Genomic DNA, 22,873 nt, shown 5'->3' on the forward strand with positions numbered 1-22,873 from the left:
AAGTCCTTTTTGATATGGCTCCCAGAAAGTGACAGAAAGCTTATTTCAAACCACAACCCACATTCCTGTATGGAGCCACAAGGCTTACCAAAGAACTTCACTTACGTCTCTCTTCCTTCTGCTAAACCTGGTGCCAAAAACTCAGCCTGGTCAAATATTGAAAGTTTTATCAGAAAACATTAGCATTAGCACCAACAGGCAGGAGGCAGGACCCTGTGTGGGGGAAGTCCAGGATGTGGAGAAGTCGTTCCTCCTTCTTCAGGTAAAGTGACCACAGCTTAGGAAAAAAAAAAGGGATTCCTAAAAGACATAAATGTCTGAGGACAGCTAACCTGTTGCCCAGATCCAATGACAGAGGAACTGTCATGCTCACACAAGAAATTCTTTCTAGAGCATTTGACAAGTGAAACGTCGTGGTTGACTGAAAATATAAGGGGACGGACAACACAAGAAAGCATATCCCCTTTAAGGACCACTAACCTGACAACTATCAAGGAAAATTCCTTCAAAATCTATACAAGACTTTAAAGTAGCACATATGAGAATCAGGTTTTTCTGGGGCAAAACAACATAAGGTTGTTTGGAATTCTCACCCTTTATGTAGAGGAGATTTAAATACAGACAGCATTGATAAGACAATGACATAGGTATATATATGTCAATGCATATATTCAGACACACACGAGAACTCATTAAATGCCACACTTCAAATTATTTTGATTGGTTAAAGTTGTCTTGGCTAGTGTGGCACTAGAGATGCAAAGTTTCATTCATGAAATTTTAAATAATGGTGATAAGATTTATCTAGACATACAAGCGGAACCTAAATATAAAGCACATGAATAATAGAATGTGCATGAATTTTGAATGCTTATTTTTCAGAAGAAAACAAAGAACGGAATGTGTGAATTCTTGGAGTCTCTAAGCATAGCCTGGATTTGCATTTCAATAGCTTGCAAGGTAAGGTCTGTGAAATTGGTCAAATTTCACATCTCATCTCTCATCTCTCCTCTACCCAAATCAGTCAATTAGCTTCTAGAGAAAGTGGCATACAAAAGTTAATATCCAGGAGCTCAAAATCTATTCCAGATGATACACATCAAAATAATTTCAAAGCAAGTATGTTAGGGACACAGGATTCTACGGAACGAATTCTGGATAGGGAGCACACAGTGCAGTAACGGCTGATGCGGTCAGTGAACATACACGTGCAAATGAAATAGACAAGGCAGTGCACCACAATATCTGTACGAAAGGGAAGAACAGGCAAGACTCAGAAGACTGAGAGCCAACACATCAAAGCACTTTTCCAGCCGGTAAAAAGGAAAGTTTGGCAGTTTTTGTCCATTTAAAACATAACCATTTTAGATGTCATCTCCACTATATACACATGCTGTACAGGACCCTGATTCCACACCCCACCCCAGTCACCATGCACTTGGAGGCCAAGTAGTTCCTAATGAGGACTTGTAATCCTGTGATCAATTGCCTTTACTGGCTCCACATTAGCTACTCATTGTCCTTTATAAGTTCCCTTATTCCAAAAGGACTTTTTGAATGCTCACAGGGATAACAGTCAATGCACAGGTACTACATATTTAACAAGCCTTCTCAATATGCTGTGCCTTTCCCATTGCAGCACTTTTGTTCACACTGCCTTCCACACTCTTTCTTATTCCCTTTTAATAAAAACAGGAATTGCTAGGAACTGAGAAACAATAGCACAAGGTGTTATGCTTAGGTATCATAATAGATCTCAAGAACTAGGAAAGCCAGGTGTGGTGGCGCATGTTCTGTGCATGGTAGCACAAGCCTGTAATCCCAGCGGCTCAGGAGGTTGAGACAGAAGGATCTCCAGTTCAAACCCAGCCTCAGCAAAAAGTGAGGAGCTAGGCAACTCAATGAGACCTTGTCTCTACATAAAATACAAAATTGGGCTGTGGCTGTGGCTCAGTGGTTGAGTGCCCCTGAGTTCAATCCCTGGTACCTCCCTGACCAAAAAAAAAAAAAACTAGAAAAGACTGAATTTAAAGAGATGGAAACTAAGGAACGAATAAAGAAATACATTGAGAGGAACATCATAATAAAGTTAATTTTATTAAGTATCCACTTACCTAGGCACAGTTAGTGCTATGATCTGAATGTATGTACAAGTCCACAAGCCCAAAAGTTCAGATGTTGAATTCCTTATCCCCAGTGTGATGAGATTTACAGATGTGGCCTGAGATAGACTATTTATAAAGGTAGGGTTTCTCAAGATGGGATGAATGCCCTTATTTAAAAAGAGACATGATTCAGGAGGCTGAAGCAGGAGAATCAAAAGTTGGAGACCAGCCTCAGCAATAGAGCAAAGCAAAGTCTCAAAAATAAAAAATTGAAAGGGCTAGGCGTTAGTTCAGAGGTAAGCACCCCTAGATTCAATCTCCAGTATAAAGAAAAAGAATAAGGGATGTGAGACTTCTTCTTATTGCACAAGATGTGACTATCTGTAAATCAGAAAGACAGTCTCCATCAGATGCTGAATCTGCTGGTTCCTTGACTTTGGATTTCCCAGCCTCAAGAACCGTGAGAAACAAATGTGTGCTATGAAAGCCATCAGTGTGTCATTTTGCTCTAGCTGCCCCGACTGACTAAGATAGATATTTGCCTAATTCTGGTATAGTCCTTATAATAATTCTGCCAGGTAAAAGTTAGCATCTTGATGTCAAAGAAGAGGAAACTAAGCCTCAGATAAGTTAAAACTTGTGTTCCAGAGTCACATGGCTAGGATGTGGCAATGCTACAGGATGCAAGAGAAGCAAAGGAGGAGGAAAGCTCAGCTGTCCATAAACACAACAGTAACAGTGGCCAAAATTCACTATGAAATCTCCATGTTCTTACTATCTGCTTGATATCATTTGAAGTGATTTCCATGCACTCATCTTACTCATTTTTACAACATTCCTGGGTGGATGTAAGTAGTGGACCTGACTGATGCAAAAACCTCAAACTACAAGAGAGCAGCATGCCCAAGAAAACAAGGCCAGTACGTGGTGGATCAACATTCAAACAGGAGCCTCGCAGACTTCAGTTTGCTTTTTAGCAAACATGAGATTTCCCCCACATTAGTCACCATTGTCCTTATGTGCTCTGTAACAACCCATAGAATTCAAGGGCTTACAAAAATGAACATTGTTTTTCCTCACACTTGCAGATCTGCAAGGTAGAATGTGGGTCTGTTGGTCTTGACTGCAGGGGGACATAGGACAGCCAGGCTTCGGTAACTCTCATGCTGTTCTCATGATAGTTCACCAAAGACAAGACTTTTTTTTTTTTTTTAATAGAAAGTTCATGCTTTCTTTTTTTAATATCTATATTTTATTTTATTTTTATATGGTGCTGAGGATTGAACCTAGTGCCTTACATGTGCGAGGCAGGCGCTCTACCACTGAGCTATAACCTCAGTCCCCAAAGACAAGACTTTGTACAACTGCACAAGCATCGTTCAAGAATCCGATCACAAAACATCCACCAATAGCTCAGGGGCCAATATCAGCCACATGGCTGATCTCAAAGTCCAATGAGAGGAAAGTAACCCTGCTCACCTTGAGGCCACAACAGGAGGCAGGTAAATGAATACTTCTACTACAGGTCAGTGCAAAATTAAGAAAATAATTGACTCTACCCCATTATCAAATTTGATTTGTATTTACCATACTGGCTCATAGTTGGATTGCTACACAGATCATGAAAACGAATCTGTGGACTTCACAATTTATATCTGGAATAAAGTTTCAAAGGAAAAGTGTAAATAGTCATATTAATAGTATTAGTCAATTTTTACCTTCACAGAACTGATAAAATTGAGAATAGGTTATTAAAAATATATAAAACTATCACTACCTCATCATGAAGAATATTGTGGGAAAAATCTATAAAATGAAATACTTCTGGACCTACTTCTAACTTTGAGTACTAAAAGAAAAATCCATTAGAAAATGTTTAATGTTTTCTAATGTCACTTTAAACTCATTGTAATAGATTCAGCCTCTGACTCCCCACCACTTTCCTAAGTGTTTGCATGTTCTTAACACACTAGGTGACTAAGCAAGAACCAGAAAGAAAAGTGTTCTAATGAAAGTACCCTACTATTCTCATGTATTGTCCCCCAGAAAAAGATAGGTTCAGCTTTATTATCAATATGATTTCATGGCTTTGTGTACACACATATATGTAAAATGAAATTGGAAAGAGTGTCCAAAAACTAATAAAATTGTACCTTCTGTGTATCTTTCTTCAATTACAGAAATTCCATTCAAATGGAACAAAAACTATGTCTGAATTTGATGTAATCTCACTCAGGTTTTAAATTCACTCACTGTTCCAAGCAGTATGGTACCAACCTCATCATCCTCATTTAAGAATGAATTGCTTTTTCCATTACAGCCTCTAGTCTGAGATGTTTCATTCTGCCTTTTCAAAATTGTATTGAAATGAGACTTGAAAGCAAGTTGTCAAAGTTGGAAGCAATTTGCAAAAAAGAAAATACACACACACACCTCTCCAAAATTGGATACATCATTTTCAAGACCTGACACTAAACCATAAAACTATTGTTTACTATGTAATTTTAACCATTCCTGCAAAACAAAGTGTTAAAATACACATTATGGTATAATTCTTGAAAACCATTCTAACAGAAATCAGTATTAGTCTCGGAGAAACTGTGTCCTCTCCTTATTCATAGTCTAGTTCAATTAATTATGAAAGCTGATGACTTCTTTAGACTCTTCAAACTCTCTGCCCAGGACTGACCTCTCCTTAGATGTACAAAATTATACAACCAAGTGCTCACTATGCATTTCCTCCAGATGGCTCCATAGGTTCTTTAAACACAAAATTCACAGACCATCTAACCATCCTCTCACCAATCAAATCACCTTTACTTCTTGCTTTTGTTTTCAGTCACTAACTCCTGAAACCCAGGAGTTGCCTACAGCTTCTTCTTAGCCATCAGCATGTCACCACATCCCTCTAATGCCACTATGTTAAATTGCCTTTCCTCAACTCCCACCGTCAGCATCTCTGTCCAGCCATAGCATTGCTCACCTGTATTATTCCCTAGCTGTTTATACTGCTTTGATTCCTGGGCTCTTCCCAAGTATTCCTCATTCATAGTTGATAGAAGAGTTGACATTGGGTAAAGCAGTTCTGCATTTTCATTGGCTTCCTACCATTAGACTATAAAGCTCAAGTCCTTCATATTCTCCCATCACTACTGCCCGTTTCTCATGTACACTGTTTGTACCTCCTTATTAAGGGTGCACCCTCTATCTAGCCATCACACCTTGCATGCTATTGTTTCCCCTGCCTGGGATGCCTTTCTTGCCTAATGCATACCTGTTTATCTTTCATCAACTATCAAAAAGAGCTCCACCTCCACCAAGCCTTCCCAACCTCCTTCAGCAGAGCTGTGCACCCATACCAAGGCCTCTGAATCATAACTGACATAAGTTGCACCATGTAATATTTTAGAAATCATTACCTGTTTTCCCCACCAATCTACAAACCTCTGGCAACCGATATTTTCTTCTACTCATTTTTGTGTTGCTAGAGCTTGGAAGAAAAGCAGAAAAGTATATATTGAAGACACACACTTAATCCTCTGATACAAACCTATTGATATATGCTATTATTATTAAACATTTATTGAAAGAAAGGCAAAGAATGAGGCTCTGTCCTTGGGTTGCCTGAATCAAAAGCACATATTTCCACAGTCTCAGTGAAATAACCAGTATTCTGAGACATGCACTCTCCTCAAGAGTACCTGTGAGAAGGGCTCCAATACAAATCACAGGTGTTTGCCATCTCTAGCACTGGGAGAATGCTGCAGGGGACAGGCAACCATCCTACATGCCCTTAAAGTAGTTTTCTGATGTAAACCATGAATATGTGGCGGCAATTTTAAAACATACAACTGCACCTGGACACCACCAGTGTCATGAGTCCTTTTGGAGGAACAGGGCTAGAGCCTGCCTACAGTAACTCCATTATAATAACTGCCCCACCAAGGTGGGTTGGTTTACAGTTTCAGCTCTCACATGGTTATCATTGTTATTATTTGGGAATGCAAGAAACAAATGCAATTAGTACATGCACACTCCACCCACCTCTCTACGAAGAGGAAAACATCCCAGGTCTCATTGGAATAAAGGAGGCCAAAGCTCTGACACACCTTCTAAGAGCTATCAAACCATGCATTTTGGATGTAGAAGTGGAATATGCTCCACAACTTGGAGGTTACTTAGACACTTAGTCCCTTAGGAGTGGTGTGTCTCAGCTCCTACTGTCCACCATTGTGAGATGCTGATTGAACTGCTGTGGGTTATGTGCAGATCACAGGTAGGACTTGGGAAGCTCTCCAGGTGCCACAAAAGCACAATCTGCTGCAGTCAAACCGCTGTCCTCAGGTTTGGCGACCTGCATCACATATCAGAACTGATTCACTCATCTCAATTCCAAAAGATTGCACAAAAAGAAAAATGATCTTCAAGGACCTTTTATTTTTGCCACTGAGGACTCCAAAGGTTTTTCTCAGACAATGAAGTAAAAATAAAAATAGGCCACCTAACAACACTTTTCTGACTGATTATAAAACGATACACTCTGTAAAATGGTTAGAAGAAAAACTAATATTTATGATCCCATCCATATATAATAGACTAGTATTTTAATGTATTTTCTTCTTGTTTTGTCAAATGTTAATGATGAAGAAAACGAAAATAAGTTCTTGATAATTTTTAACCATGATGAATATTTTGTATACTTTTTATATCTCATTCTAATTCATCCTTAACAACTGTGAATAAGTGCTAGTACTATATTGGTAAGGAATTAAATAGCACCACCAACATCACACAAAAGGTAAATGGTAGAGATGACCTTGACCACTCAAAGCATAGACAGGCTCTTCATCCCTCTAGGCTAGAGTATATACACGTGTGTGCACATGCATGCACAAATGCTCTTTTACTCTTGCCTCACACACGTGTATGAATATGCATCTGTGTACAGTACACATTTTAAAAGAATTGTACATACATCATATACACAGTTTAAAAATCTGCTCTTGGGGTGAGGGTTGTAGCTCAGCGGTAAAGCACTCACCTAGCATGTATGAGGCACTGGGTTTGATCCCTGGCACCATATAAAAATAAACAAATAAATAAACAAATAAAATAAAGGTATTTTTAAAAAACTGTTCTTTTTTTTCACTTGACATTATTGTCAGCCTTTTCCCATAACATTAAATATTTGTAAAAACAATTTTAACAGCAATGCTGTCCTCTAACACATGTATCTCATAAATTGTCTGCCAATCCTTGTGCTTTGATTGCTTCAAAGAAAAATATATGATTCCTATTATGCTTTACAAAGCTGTATGGTTCTTCATAATTTATTGGAAATGTAAGTTTCTGGTAAATTCCAACACCCTATTTGATTTCATTAGACCCCGGTGCCAACAATAAAATTATTGGCTGTTGCATGCATATAGATCTTGGTAAGTTGGTGTAATTCTCAATTTTTATAGTTTATCTAGTTTATTGATCAGCTGGTCTTTTAGACTTTGTCTTCTGTCATTCTTTAAAGCAATTCCATTTTTTAAAATGCAACATTATCAAAAATTTTAGGTCTTATCTACTTGAGAGCATCTTTGGGGTAACTGAAGATTTTTAAAAGGTATAATAAATGTGACTACACAACTCTTAAAAGAAGGAATAGCTAAACAATGAAGCAGTGGCTAATTTTATCCAGAGAGCTGTTGCAGCTAAGCATGAAACTCAGTCCTGAGCAGCTGAGGCATAAACTGAAAGACACAGGAGTCACACAGGTCTCATCACCAGACCGAAATACGCAAACTGGCTCACGTAGGGGGAGGAGCTTTTTAGTGCTGAACTTGAACTTAATTTATCATGTGGGCCTAATTCAGCAAGTGTGCGTAACATAATGGATGGGACCTCAAGGAGAGTTTTACAAAAAGTGCAGATGTTTTTTCAGTTACTTCTTTTATCAACCCTTAATAAAAGCCAAGGATGTAATGTGACATTACGATTCTGCAAAGGAGCGTCTACAGGAACAGAGATAGATACCTAGGTGTGTCATATCCTAGTGCTTGGGCCTGCAGTAGGGCAGACCTCAGGGAATCTGGGAGATGAACCATAAGAGGTCTCTTGGGCTGTTCCTCTCATACAGCACTTGTCTGAGATAACCATGCACAGAATCCTAAAAGCAGAGCAATTCACAACAGATTGCTTACAGGAGCTGCAGCACAGGTATCCTGCATTATTGATTCAAAGAAGAGTCATGAGCTTCAAATACTAAAAGTGGAAATGGACGAACTAACATTTCCCCATGAGAATGAGGGCCTGATTAGAGACATTACATCATCATTGCACAATAGTGGTCAATGGCTGGGGGCTGTGAGTTTTCACAAAAAGCATCTTTCCATCTGCTTGAACTCAGTTCAGATCCCAATGATGTGCACTATGAAACTTGACACTGACTTCAGCTGGCAAAATGCTAAGAGCAAGGGGTAGTTCAGCCCGTGTGATTTTCAACCATGCTGAATGTACTCCCTTGCCCATTCAGACCTCCTCTCCATCCCTCGCTGGGCCCCAGAGTCCATGTGCTCCTTTGCCCTATGGCTTCTGCTCATGGACAGCACAGCAAAGGTTCAGAAGAACAGGGGAAAATAAGGTCTCATCTACCCTCTGGCACATCTCTGAGGGGTCACATGCCTGTGTTCCTATTCCTTGGGTGACCTCTCCAGTCTCCTGTCTTCTCTTTCTCCAGGTTCTGTTAACTTCTCCCTCCTTACCTCTTTGGTGAGGGCTCCCTGTTGCTTCCAGTCCCTGGTACTGCACCATCCCCTAACCTTTCCTGACACCTGCCCCTATCTTTTCAATAATCATTTCAATATTAAACTCTCCTCCAATCACTCAGCTAGTACATTCCATCTTTTATGATTGCCTGCACTGCCTGACATCCATACTTAATTACTTAAAGTTACACTGTGCAAGGCTTTGTGGTGAGAGGGGAATAAGAACTAAAACTGAGGAGGAACCATTTACAGACATTGTGCTAAAAGATTTCCAATCTCCTTCAACCTTTAACTACTTCTTTTGTCATCTCCATTTTATAGATAAGGACATAGAGATTCAGAGTAGTTAAGATACTTTGTCTCGGAGCTATTCAGTCACTAAACATATCTGAATCTAAAGCCACAAATAATCAATAAATTAGTTGCAGGGTAAAATATTTAAAAATGAGGTAAAATTTTAAGTGGTTTAATCATTTTAGAATACAAGAAGTTTAAAATGCATCATGCTACGAGGTGCAAATAAAAGTGTACAAATAAGAGACAATGGCCTATTATAAAGTTCAGAAATAGAATGCAGTGGTTATGGAAAATTCCATGAAAGAATTAGAATCTTCTTTGGTCTCTGACAAACAGGAAGAATTTAGACAAAATAAAGAAAAGTAGTGATAGGAAAAGAGGATTATGTGGTTTGGAAATCTCACAGTATGCCGGGAGAGGAGGTGATGGAATAGGGTTTTGAAAGACAAAGAGCTGAAGAAGATGAAACCAGAAAGGCAGACTGAAAGCTGAATAAGAGACAGATTTTGAGGGCACACCATCCTTATGCCCCAAAGATCAGAAAACTATAGTATGATATCTATCTCTGAGGGAGAAACTAAACTCCACCATAAATAAGAAATACCATGCAGATACACCTCAACGTGTCTAACAGGTGCTACAAAACGTTCTTTTACTATCTTGATTTTTGGTCACACAAAAGTCTTTCTGTTTTCCGGAACTGCTGAAGAACAAAAGTACTAATCCCAAAGAGGAATAAATATTATCGTAAGTGTTTCTATTATAAACTTCCAACTATACTTCTTACTATAGCCACCCACAGTCTTCCAACAAACAGTGACATAGTAATACTTCTACATAATGATCATGCTATTGAGTTTCAGGTAAAGGGTAAACACATCTATAATTACATTAAAGTTAACTCAGAGGAAACATTATGTTATAACTCGAATGGCCTACGTTAGAGTACAAAATAGAAGTAGTTTGATGCACAGTCAGAACAAAGAGTCCACCTGCTTCACAGCTTTCTAACCTGAATCTAGACCAAGGCCAGTGGAAAGTCAGGTCCTAGGCTCAGATGAGATGTTAACTCTTTGTTATTGTTTTAAATAGGTCAGTGGTATGAAATCAGATATAAGAGAAAAAGAAGGAAACAAAACCTAAATATCCTCACAAATCTTCAAGTTTAAATTATAAACATTTAGTTGTTTTGTTATTTAACTGCATCATATAGTTAATTTAGGGGGAGCCCCCCTCCACCCCCTGCATTCTAGCTGGGGGTGTGGAAGTAGCCTGGGATGGTCAGCAGGGAAAGATAATACAAGGTGGGAAGAGGATGGCAGGTGAGGAACTGCAGGAGGTCTCTCTGGAGTAGCCCTCTCTCTTAGTGACTTCTGTCTGCCATAATGATGCCTGTCATCCATTGTTCTCCAGCCTTGGAATCTATCACATTAGGGATAGGGACACTTTCATTAAAACAAACACAAGGAAAACATGTAATGGAAATCACTAACAATTAATTTCCCAGACAGCTAAAAAAATGTGATCTACAGATGAGGAATATTGGGCCCAAAAGGAGCCAGTTATCCTTTGACAAATTAGACCTGTCTAGAAATTCAAATTGCCCCAAGTCCAAGGTCTGCCCAAGCCCATCCATCCGTCAGAATTTTCCAGGTTTTGAGATGCAATCTGAGATGTTTCCCAGACTCTTAACAGTGGAGGCCTTTGGAGCCTCTTTCTTTCACCCTCACCTTAAAGGCAGTAATTGAAGTGCTATCAGTAGTATTGGAAATATTAACACAGCCCCCAGAAAAGATGGAATAGTACAGTACTTCGGATGAACAGCTCAGTTGTGCTGCCATTTTATGAGGTAGCCACATTCTGAGAAATTATATGGTCGGACTAAAATAATTTTTCAAAGTCCAAAATTCAAAGACACCACCAATATGCTGTTTTGAAGAGCTAGAAGTACTAAAGATTTAAAGATAGGTTCTGAACAGATACTGCAAGACTTTATACTAAACACATACTGCATTATTATAAAATTAGATTTTAGAGAATTAGAACAGTATATGCTTCAGATTTTTGACATGAATCTTTAAGTTATTTAAGAGTTGGTTAGTTCCACATTCTATATCTGTTCAGCACATAGACTCTAATTCCTATTATTATATAAAATCCTATATACTTTGCAGGTCATAATGACCACTAAGATAGTGTTTACTAGCTTTACTGGTAACTGTTCTAACTTAAAAGACAACTTCAAACAACAAATGTGGAGAAAATATAATCTCATTTTTTTTTAGCAATGATATGGAATGTTATAAAGAATAGAAATCATCCTTTCTTTCCAAGAATGTATTTATTGAGAACCTATTATAAGTTATTATATGACCTTTAACTTTTAAAAACACAATTATACCTATCTCCTTATTTAACAAACTCAAGTCATATCCCAGATTGTGGATTTCACAGAATAACGATCAGACACTAGAAGGGATGTGACTTGCTCTGATTACCTTGTAACAAAGGGTCAGAGCCAGCAATACAAACGTGTGGATTTTAGCCTTGCTTTACTACCACAGGTGTGCTTTGCTGGCTGGCAGACAAAATACTCCTCATTCAGAGCATTCTTAAATTAACTGAATTCTTAAATTCACTAGGTGGCGTTACTCTTCTGAACTCTACAGTGACATCTGTTGTAATACAAATACACATTTAGATTTTTTTACTTTGTAGTTTCCTTACATTGGAATTTCTTAAAATAGCCACTCTGTACATGTGATGTCATTTTTTAAATGTTAGACTTAAAGGAGTAAGAGCAAAACAGGCACTGTTTAAGGCAAAGTGGAGTTCTAACTATGAAGTAACAGAACTTTTAGGCACTTTAATGCTATTTCTCATGACATGAAGACTTTTTCCCATTCGTAGTAGACAGCAGACATTCTTTAGCCATAATAGAGTACATGATGGCAGGTGTAGTAAAAGTTTCTTTTACTATACATCTTTAAGTATAATAAAGATCTAGCATTCTAATGCTATATTAGCAAGTACTACTTCCTTTGTTTTGCTGCAAATCTTTTCGATAGACAATAGCTCCATTATTTTAAATAACTAAAATAATGATTCCTTTATTTCCACAATGAAAGGTCCATAAAATTCATAACACTCCAAAGCACCATAGCTTTCCAGTGAAGTCGTCACAATACGTAGGTTAAAGAAACAAAAAACTAAAAAAAAGGAATTTGTTCTCAAAAATACAGTTCAAAATCACCAGAAATAAATGAAAGGAATGAGAGAGTTCTCAACCAATTTATTGATGATATAAATTATTAGTAATTCTATAGAGTTCATGATCTTTTGAACAAAGAGCGTTTCCGTATTTAACTAGTGAGTCCACAGAGGACATGAACACAAACAGCTGTGCATCACCAGAACTTTATGGAGGTGATGAAAACAAAGAAAAGGAAATCCATGGCTGTGACTAACCCCACTGTACATTCAAAACAATGACCACACTGGCATTCATTAAGAAGCCCCGGCTGTTTACTTAGGTTCAGAACAATAGATGACATTTAACCCCAATTTCTTTAATCCACTCTTTTGTTTACGTGCAAATAAGCCTTTAGTTTGCCCACAACATTGTAATACTATAGTGATACTGATATAAATAAAATTGCTATTAGTAATTGACAGCACTAAAAAGATAGGAAGAACAGTTGTGATTCAAAAGACCATCACGAAAGCATTTCTAAATGTGTTGTATGTTCTGTATTCTCAAGCATGCATTTTTTTCTTAATTTCAAAAAATAATGACTGAGAGTTTAACAATGGCTAATGATGAAGTTCTTTCCCAAAGAAAAATATTCATTATATACAGGAAAAAAGAGTTATCAAGAGTTAAAATACCAATTTTGATAGACTTATTATTTGGCTTCCTTAAACTTACCAACTTCCAAACAGATGTTTTTTTTCCCCCCAAGTTTCTTGATTTGCCAAGTTTTAACTTGGAATACATTTGCACACTAAAGTCAGAGTAATTTAATTAAGAGAAAGTTGGGCACAAAAAAAGCATGATGGTGAGATAGGTATCTTTGCTTCATTTCAATAAAAATAAATGACAGCAAACTTTGATTGAGCTGCCAGAAGAAGAAACTTTCATTTTACTGTCGGGGGAGACTCCCAGCAGCTGCTCACAACTGCCATTCGATCACACAGATGCTGCTAGGAGGAGACTGACCCCAAAGCAAAACTGAGTCCTGTGTTTGCAGGACTGGATGGAGTTGCTACCCTCCACAGACTTCCCAGACACTTGACAGAATGCCAAACCGGCTCATCAGCTGTCACTGCCAGCCACGTTTAACTATTCTTGAACAACCAGCAGAAAAACAAACGGCGGCCAAAGTGTCAACTAAAAGTCATATCCATTGTCTCTGACAAAAGAACCTCCCTCATCAAACCTGTGATGTGTCATACCTGTAACTAGAGACTCTCGGTGGAGCTCACTGCCAAGTAGACACTAAGAACGGTGCACATATTCATGCCCAGTAAAGGAATGACAAGGGAACTTTGAAATCCTCAATGGCTGGCTACTGACAATGTTACATGTCAAGAACAGAATGATTCCTACCTGGAGCCCTCTCCGTCTTAGAATGCTGGACTCATCCATCTCCCCCTCTGCTTTCTCTGAGCCTCTCACCACAGTCTAGCCATGCTGTACTACCTCTACTTGGGCACGCTAATTCAGAGCCCCGCAGCTGCTAAACACTTACATCACGCTCTAGCTGATTGGAGCCCGGAGTCAGCTGGTCCCGCTTAGTTATTCACTCCAGCAACTTCGGAGATCACGGATGCTTGCAGTTCCAGGGAGAGAGCAGCAAGTGGGCTCCAACACCTAATGCACGTATCCAGGCAGGCAGGGGCTCTCTCCTTATCAGATGGAAAACCTTGGGATCCCTGCTTTTTTGTTCTTCGAAAAGCTGGCTGTGGCATTCCAGGTAAAAGGCTTTAGGCAGTGGCTCTGGGTCAAGCCCCTTCTGAAGCAAGTATAAGGTCAAAGTGGCTAAGTAAATCAGCGGTGACAGACACCTCTGTAAAAGACAGCTGCTGATTGGGACGGTGAAAAACTAGGGCACAGCTGGTCAGCCAAGCAGCACCACTGTCCCTGGCGCTCATCTTTTCTGAAGGCATCAAAGAAAACAAAATGTAACAGAACACACATAGGCTGCCTGAAAGCCAGGGTTGGGGCAGCTGCTCCCAGTCCGCCTCCCAGGAACTCTTCACACCTCCAGCTTGAATGCCTGGATCATTTACATAAACACCTCAGCAGTCAGTCCCTAGCCCACAGATAGAAAGAGCTTAGATTTTAATTTCTCTCATAATAACTTAGTTCTGTTGATCCCTGACCAAAAGGTAAAAGGTGGGAAGGAAAAGAAATTCTAAGAACCATCATTGGTTAGAATATTAACCTATTTATAGTCTATAAGCAGGAAAAAAAAAAAAAGACTCCCATCATGTGCAACTTCACAGTCTGTTTCAGCTTGTTTACTCCGCTCATCCTCATCTTATTTCAATTCAAAGCAACCAAGAGATGAATATTAAGTTTTCATTACTGGCATGGCACAGGAGTAACAATATATATTACTACTGATTTATAATGACTTATTCCCCCTGGTGTCTATTCTAAAGATATTTAAACTGAGAGAATTATTTGGTCCTGGCAGACATAAGGACTATCTGCAGTTTGAGAACCATATTTTCCTTCACTCTAGTCATTAGACAAATTCATTTTTCTTTAAAGAAAGACAGACAGGCATAAATGGTTTTTAAAAGATCAGTAATTCCTGGATCTTTAGGTAATCCAGTTATTTAGAGATTTCTAAATGTGGGGAAGGGGAAGGAAGTGGCTAGTGGGTCCTATCCATTAGCCTGCTAAATCCACTAGCTTTTTGTTCCTTTCTGGCTGTCATCATACTATTGGGATTGCTATCAATTGATTAGATTATGTCATTAAAAATAGCTCAGGAATTTATGAATCTAACCACTGAGGAAAACTGATTGCATTTTATGTTCCCAGACATAGAAAGAGCTCCCTTGTCAAGAGATGCCACCACAGCAAAAGAATCAACAGAAAAACATGCTTTTTCCTCTTAAGTTATCTTGATCCCATTTAAGCAGAAAACCCCAGAGACTTTTCAGCTTATATGTAGAACAGTAATGCCATCTCTTAGGGGGAAAAAAATGAAAGGAAACAGCACAAAACTGGTCATTGTGCATATCAAAGTACAACAACAGATTCTAGCACAAACCATATTTTTAAAAGATTTTGAAAAGAGTAAAGCTGTTTAAATTGAAGTAGAGGAGGAGGAGGAGGAGGAGGAGGGAGAAAGAAAGAAAGAAAGAAAAGAAAAGAAAAGGAAAAAAAGAAAGAAAGAAAGAAAGAAAGAAAGAAAGAAAGAAAGAAAGAAAGAAAGAAAGAAAGAAAGAAAGAAAAGAAAGATATAAGTGGCTAGTGGGTCCTATCCATTAGCCTGCTAAGTCCACTAGCTTTTTGTTCCTTTCTGGCTGCCAACATACTATTGGGATTGCTATCAATTGATTAGATTATGTCATTAAAAATAGCTCAGGAATTTATGAATCTAACCACTGAGGAAAACTGATTGCATTTTATGTTCCCAAACATAAAATGGATCCCCAAGAGGGAGAACAAGATGGGCTTGCTATCTATAGGCCCTCTTGCACATCAACCTGCTCCTGCAAAATGAAAATAAAGGGAATGACCACTGCTGTCCCTTCTCACTCAAGTCACCCTCTGAAAGAGGAACACAGAAAGTGCCGCAAATTACAAGGGCCCTAACAGACTAAGCCTTGGCTGTGAGAACGTCAGCATGAAGCTACCAACTTTGAGAGTCACTACTGTCTGTCCACAGTGACAGAGAAAGTTCTATCTGGTTTCAGAAAGAAACAAAACAAAACAAAACCTGACTCCACTCCAAAAACTCAACCTATCAAAAGCCAACCATGATGCCCTTACTTCCGTTCTGAGTTCTATGATGTTCACTGTGCTGGTACTTCTAGAAAAAGTGGGGTCTGGTGAAGAACACTAGGTTCCCACTGGAAAGAGAGAGAAGGGAAAATACTTTTTGCCTTGAGATAAAGATCACAAGTGGCCAAGAGGAAAATATTTGCAAAAGAGAGCCCAGAAGTCTCTTTTCTGCAACCAATAGCAAAAGCTAGCTGGCGGTGCTACAGGAAGACATTTCGAGGGCACACTGTCAAAAAGTCAGGGGACAGGCATCCCAGAGAAGTGAACTCCACGCATCTCAGGTACCTTGCAGTTGGAACTGCTTGCCGTGTAGGAGTGACAAAAAAGAATTTGGATGAGATTGAAAAGTATGTTCTCAACAAAGGAATATTTTGAGATAAAATCTAGGTTAGTATTCCACCATTAACTAAGTCTAAGATGAGGATTATGACCATCACACCATCAAATCTAATATGAAAAAATATCGATTACCTGTCAAAATGTATCACCTTGAGAAGTGATACACATACATTTTAAAGAAATAAAATCAGCCAGAGGCAAAAACATTTGGGACAAAAATGAAAGGCTGCTGAAAAATAACATCAAGCAATAATGGCTTAGCGGAGGGAATAGTAAAAGGAAAATTGCTACATTTACCCTTTGCTATATATTTTCTCATCAAGATAAGCCATGTGTTAAAATGCAATAAAAACTTCAAATGATGACACTATTCACAGGTAATAATTGGGATCTAGACTAATTTCCATTAATAAACTCATTTTTCCTGCAATTTTATACCTTCATGGAATATGTTCACAATATTGTGAGTCAACTCACAAAGTATTCACCTCAAGGTATACTACTTGTACACATGTATTCAAATAATAAAATCTGATAGGCTTTGTCATTAATTATAATCTAAAGTCAAAGACTTTGTGGTATTTGATTTAAAATGTGATTTGTACAGATACATCACATGCCCATGTATTATAGGCATAATTGACTTCATAGAACACTCAAAATCAGTGGTCACTAAAAAAAAAAGGTCAAATTTAAACCTTAACAATTACTTTAATTAAATGGTTCTCAGGAATAAAAATAATTGCAAAACCCAACTGGGAAAAACCAGGGGTAAATCAGCATTCAGTTGTACTCATTTTCACAAAATGGTAAATGGAGATTTCTTAATCACTGGGCACAGAGATGATGTTGGCTATAAGGATGCAGGTCTGTCTCCAAACTCACCTCATCAGGTGTCTTTCACATACTAAAAACAAGTTTCATGCTTTCACTAGTTCCATGTTGGGTACCCTAAGTCAGGGGGAATCTTTGGATCTGACCCATTTTTTAGCTCATTAAAGGAGGACTCTGAAGAACACTTTGAGTAGCAGGAGCACTGTTTACAATACAATGATGTGTGAAGTTTGCAGACCTAACCTTGACACCCCACACCACCCCTCCCAGCGGCTCCCAGCCTTTCCTTCTGAACATCCACCCAGAAGCAGAGGGAGCTGATGTCTGAGGGAGAAGAGAGGACCTTTTCCTAATGGAGAAGTTGTTTCTCCCTCCACTCTTCTACATGAGCCAGAAGCAGGAGTGAGAGGAAAGCATCACCACATTTTTCCCCACCTGCATCCCACCAGAAAGAGCTCCCAATGTGGTTGGAGCATGATGGCCAGTACCTGTGCCATCTAGGGTGAGAATTCCCCTGGATGTCTCCACGTGTAAGTGTGGCAGTGACCACTACTTCTCAACAAGAAGGACAAACAGACATAAAACACTCCAACCACCGTATCTTGTCAGTCACTTTAAGACAAGGTTTGTATGTCTCTGTGTGTGTTCATTCTAAAGGTAAGTCAATATGGTCAAGTGAATAAATCCCTCCATTCATTCACAAATTACTTTTTCCACTCATAGATAACTGCCAGTGGCTAATGAATGTGTTACATTAAAAAAAAAAAGAAGAAGAAGAAGAAGAAGAAGAAGAAGCAATATAAAGGAAATTAAAAAGTACAAAGGAGAAATAGATCATGAGAATTCATACCAGTATCCATTTTTATTACTGTGTCAACTTAAATCATAAGAACCCTGAATGACAACATAGCTGTGAACATTTGAGAATATATATTTCAGAGCTTACATTTAAATTCCTTTGTAATATTTGTACTCTAAATTTCCCTATTTCACTTCTAAATACTAAAAATAATGGCCAACATTTATTGATCACATACCAAGTGTTAAAATGACTGGTCTAACTAGTTAGAATCATCTCCTTTGATCCTCAAAACAGCCCGAAGGAATAAGGTACCATTATTATCCCATTTTACAGATGGGGAAACTGACACTCAGAGGGGTTAAGTTACTTCCTCAGATTCCTCAAACAAGGAAAGCTAGGACCAGGATACCAACCTCTATGAGGCTGACTCCAGAGTCTGCTTTGATAACCACCATGCTTTCCTGCCTCTTTAGTGTTTAAACAGGGGAGAGGAAAATACTTTCAAAGTGAAAGAAAAACATGATAATCATCAAATTCTTTAGCTCCTAAGGAAAAATGACCCTATCATAAGCATCAATGGTTAGAATATGCCAGCAAAAAGCATTTGAAATCCCCAATTCTATAGACCCTGGGATTCTAAGAGAGAAAAAGAGTGAGGTCTCAGTTACAACAGTGGAGAAGCTAGAGTGCCCTGGCCAGGAGGGGACAAACAAAGAGCCTTATCAGGAGAGGACTTGGAGGGCATGGCCTCAATCTTTATCTTAGCCCTCTCTTCTTAGCCTCCACTCTCAGTCTAAACAAATCTTAGTTTCCTGGCATGCTTCTGAATTACACAGTTCCAAATGCAACCCATATTTACTCACAATCATGTGAATTCCACAAAGCCACGGGCACCCTTTCAGTTGTGCCAGGCATAACACACATCCTTGTTAACCTGTGGGGGTTTGGGCAGCTCTTCATTTTCTAGTCTGAAACCTTGTCTGGAATTTACCACCAAAGGCAATTCCTAAATCACTCTTTCCTTTTAGATGAAGTGAGTCAGGACAAGGCTGCTCACCAGGTTCCACACAGTGCTGGGAAGAAAAAAAGGGGGAAATCCCAGACCTAACTTCTCCCTTCATTTTCCAGAAGCCATGACTCCCCAGCCTACTTAGAATTACCCTCAAGGAGCCAGTCCCTATTCAAGTCCTGCCAGTGAGCAGTTCAGTAAGCTGTCACAAGTCCCTTACCTTCCCTGAACTTGTGTTTCTCATTTGCAAAATGAAAATATCATTATGAGCTTATGACCAGGAAGCTGGGGAAGGCAGGAAGAGGTTACCTGCTGGGAAATGGGAAAACGCCTCTCACCGTGGACACCTGATCCTTCCCCACTGTGCCACAGCCCTGAGTCCCAACTCTCCTTTCTCCTCTGGACCATTATCATCTCCCAGAGCATCTCCTACCACAGCCACTAATCCATGTTCCCAGCTTCCAGGCTTCTTCCTCCTGCTTAGGAACATGCTCAGGGCTGAAGAGGGGGCTGAGGCTTCCCTTCAACCCCTACTTATCACCAATACTCTCCCAAGTGGGAAAGCGGAGATCTGGAACCAGTGAGGAGCTGAAGCTTCTGTACCCAAAACACGTTCTAATGTTAACTCTGAGATGAGAACACCTTAAATACTTGGCTGGGGTTGACAACCTGGATTTGCTATTATGCAATATTAATACCACAATATTACAAGAAAATTAACTAATATTCTTACAACCAAATCCTCAGAAATATTTACTATTTTTATTACAGTAACATACAAGCGAACCAGATAGATTAGTTTATCAGTGTCATCAAAATTCAAAAGGGAAAGGACTTTCCTCGATGGGCTTCAGTCTATCTAAAGTACTAAGACATATTCCACTCAGGAACAAACATGGAAACCACAAATTATCTTTTCCCATACTTTAGAATTTGAAAATGTTCAAGTTCTGACCTTTAAGTTTAACAAACGTAAAGAAATAGAAACTCATACTATATGTATTTTCTTCCCTTAAGAAAAAGATTTTAAACCTGTTGCGAAGGAGACTAAGACAAAGTTCAGGCTGCCTTCCAGAGAGAGATGGAATCCTCCTCACTTAAAAGGAAAAAAGAGGACCCCCATCACCTTCCCATTGACAATACACCAAAATCTGAATTTATCCAAAGAGCAGAATTTTCTAAAATATATTTCATTTAGTGAAAATTGCAGGTGGGGTCAGTAGCAAGCATATGCCTAAAAAATATGCTGCATCCCACGCTTCTTGCTTTTAGCTCCACTTCCCATCCTCCTACAGTCTGAAGACTCCTTAAATGTATGCAGTTGGTGATTTCTGCTATGTAACATGCATGATTTCGCTTAGGGCTTTTCACAAGAAAGCTATATTGTCTTGACGTTTGCATCACCTTTTTTTTATCTAATTATTTCTGGCATATTAGCCATCAAATCACTACTGACAATATGACAGGAATCATAGTATTGAAAAAATTACATCCTAGGAGGAAATAATAAAATATAAATCACATACATAATTTTCTTTTGAACATTTTAACAATGACACCCTCATATACATATGAAATATAGCAGACTATCCTCATAAATGCCCTAACATCAATCACAGCAGGAAAATATTCTCTACTTTGTGAACACACGAATCCAACAAAATATAGCATTTCTAATAAAACTGGGTAATACAACTTCATTTTTTTCATAAGAGAGCGTTTATGAAGATCTGACAATTGGAAATATCACCAGTATTTTTTTTTTCAATTGTGTTCCTTCAACTCTAAATGATACAGAGCTAACACTGGGACCATGAAATAATATTTAGCAAAATTCCATATTTCATATTCATATAGAAAGACAGGCACATATGAGTGAAGTGATGTTGGTAGTATTGTCATTATAGGATGCCTATCAATTGCACAAGCTTTAAAAACTTGAATGTATGATATATTGGTAATAATACTAATGGAATCGACTAAGTATTTTATGAGCTTCCAAAACAGAGACAGATATTCCTAAAATTATTACCAAAGTGACAAGATGTCCCTGGAGATAAAAATAAGATATTTTTTAAAAATGTACCATAATTCCTATATTCCATGTATAATGATTAAATCAGAAATTACAAAAGCACTTTCAGGCTATTCACATATTAAATGTTTTTTTTAAATCCTGCAATGAAAAGAGGCTGAGTTCCAGGTTAAATAGCTAAATTGCTTAGAAAACAATAAACACAAAGTGGGGGGAAATTCTGAAAATTTTCAAAGAGAAAAGCCAAATCTGTTACCTTAGAATCTAAAATCTAATTAAGGCTCCTTTCCCCCAGCCCAGAAAAATATAAATAAACTTAAATTCTCCAAATTCTTAAGACACAATTGACCAAAGACAAAGATGCTAAATAAAGTGAAGATGGGATTCCACACACAAATTAATTAAGCTTCTTTTTTGCATCCAGGCTTTTATATCCACACATATCACTACATAGATCTGAGTGACCTTGAGCAAGCTGACCATTCTAAGCCCCAAGTTTAAGATCACATCTTCAGCCTTAGCCTAGCTAGAGGCATCAGGTTCAATTAATTCTGAAGCTGGACTGTAAGCCTCATTTTGACCTTGCTTATATTATGCACACAACAGAGCCCAGCACTTTGGTGACTACAAATACTGAGCAGCCAAGCGGTCCGAGAGGTGTACATATAAATAATTAAAAAAAAAAAAAAAAAGTAGATTTCTTTGAGGCAAGAATGAAAAAGCTTTCGAGTTCCCCCTGAATTCTGTTATCCCATTATGCCCCACATTTGCTTTGACTTTCTATCATCCTGCACTAACATGCCTCTACTTCAGACAAGAAGAGAAATGGGGCTGCCACCTGCCAAGTAGTTTATGGCTGAAAAAGAAGCAAGTACTCCTTGGGACTCTATCATACAGCACAGTAAGCAATGTGCGTCCTACTTCTCTACGATATTAACTCTGTCTTCTGGCCTCACTTAAATATACTCTTCTGAGAAACACAAAATGGGATCCAGATTCTACATCATTAATCCTCATCAGTTCCTTGTGAAGTAGAAAGGGAAGAGACTGGTTCAATTTACCAATGAGGAAAGTAAGACAATGAGGTTAAAAGAAGAGCCCAAGGTCGTGAAAACAGCAAAAAGGCAGAGCTAACAAGAGAATTCTGGTCTCTCAGGCCAGGGCCCAGGGCCCAGACAATAGCCATGCTGCAAAATACTTCTTTTGTCTCCTGCACTTTCCTCATCCATCGCACCAAGACTCCAACTGCAATTCAAGGACAAGGGTTGCCCTGCAAAACTCCCAAATAGCTGCACAAACAAATAAAAAACTAAATGTGTGCACACCCACACATACAATATGCATAGGAGAAACAAGCATCCAGCGAAGATCCAAGTAAGGATATATACCATAGGAAGAAGTCAGATCAAGCATTACCCGATGTCACAGTATTTATATCTGTCTAGTTGAGCAAGAAGACATAGAAAACACAGTGCTTAAATTATTAGTGCCCAAGTCACAGTTCAACCTGTTCTGCTTTACATTGTTTGTGGTCAAATTTCTATATATACTATAAAGACAGTCATGCATCAGTATTCAGAATACCCCATAATTTGAGGGGTAATGTTGCAATTTTATTCCAAGGCTCTTCCCTAAGACATGGATGAGTAGCATCTCTTTTTGTATGTCACCTT

At 38.6% G+C, this 22,873-nt stretch overlaps 1 protein-coding gene across 4 annotated transcripts in view; it reads right to left on the reverse strand.

The window, feature by feature from the left end:
- Mast4 (microtubule associated serine/threonine kinase family member 4) overlaps nucleotides 1-22,873 on the reverse strand; it is a 552,573-nt gene that overhangs the window by 319,080 nt on the left and 210,620 nt on the right. Inside the window, exon 1 of one of the 4 annotated variants that reach the window (XM_076857188.2) lies at nucleotides 13,767-13,827. The exons of the other annotated variants lie outside the window; for them this stretch is intronic. Coding sequence (XP_076713303.2) covers nucleotides 13,767-13,805 — 39 coding nt within the window. The 5' untranslated portion in view covers nucleotides 13,806-13,827. Of the gene's footprint in view, nucleotides 1-13,766; nucleotides 13,828-22,873 lie in introns of those variants that run through there. 4 annotated transcript variants of the gene reach the window in all.

Source organism: Callospermophilus lateralis, chromosome 5, assembly GCF_048772815.1.
Source record: "Callospermophilus lateralis isolate mCalLat2 chromosome 5, mCalLat2.hap1, whole genome shotgun sequence".
Classification (NCBI taxonomy): domain Eukaryota; kingdom Metazoa; phylum Chordata; class Mammalia; order Rodentia; family Sciuridae; genus Callospermophilus; species Callospermophilus lateralis.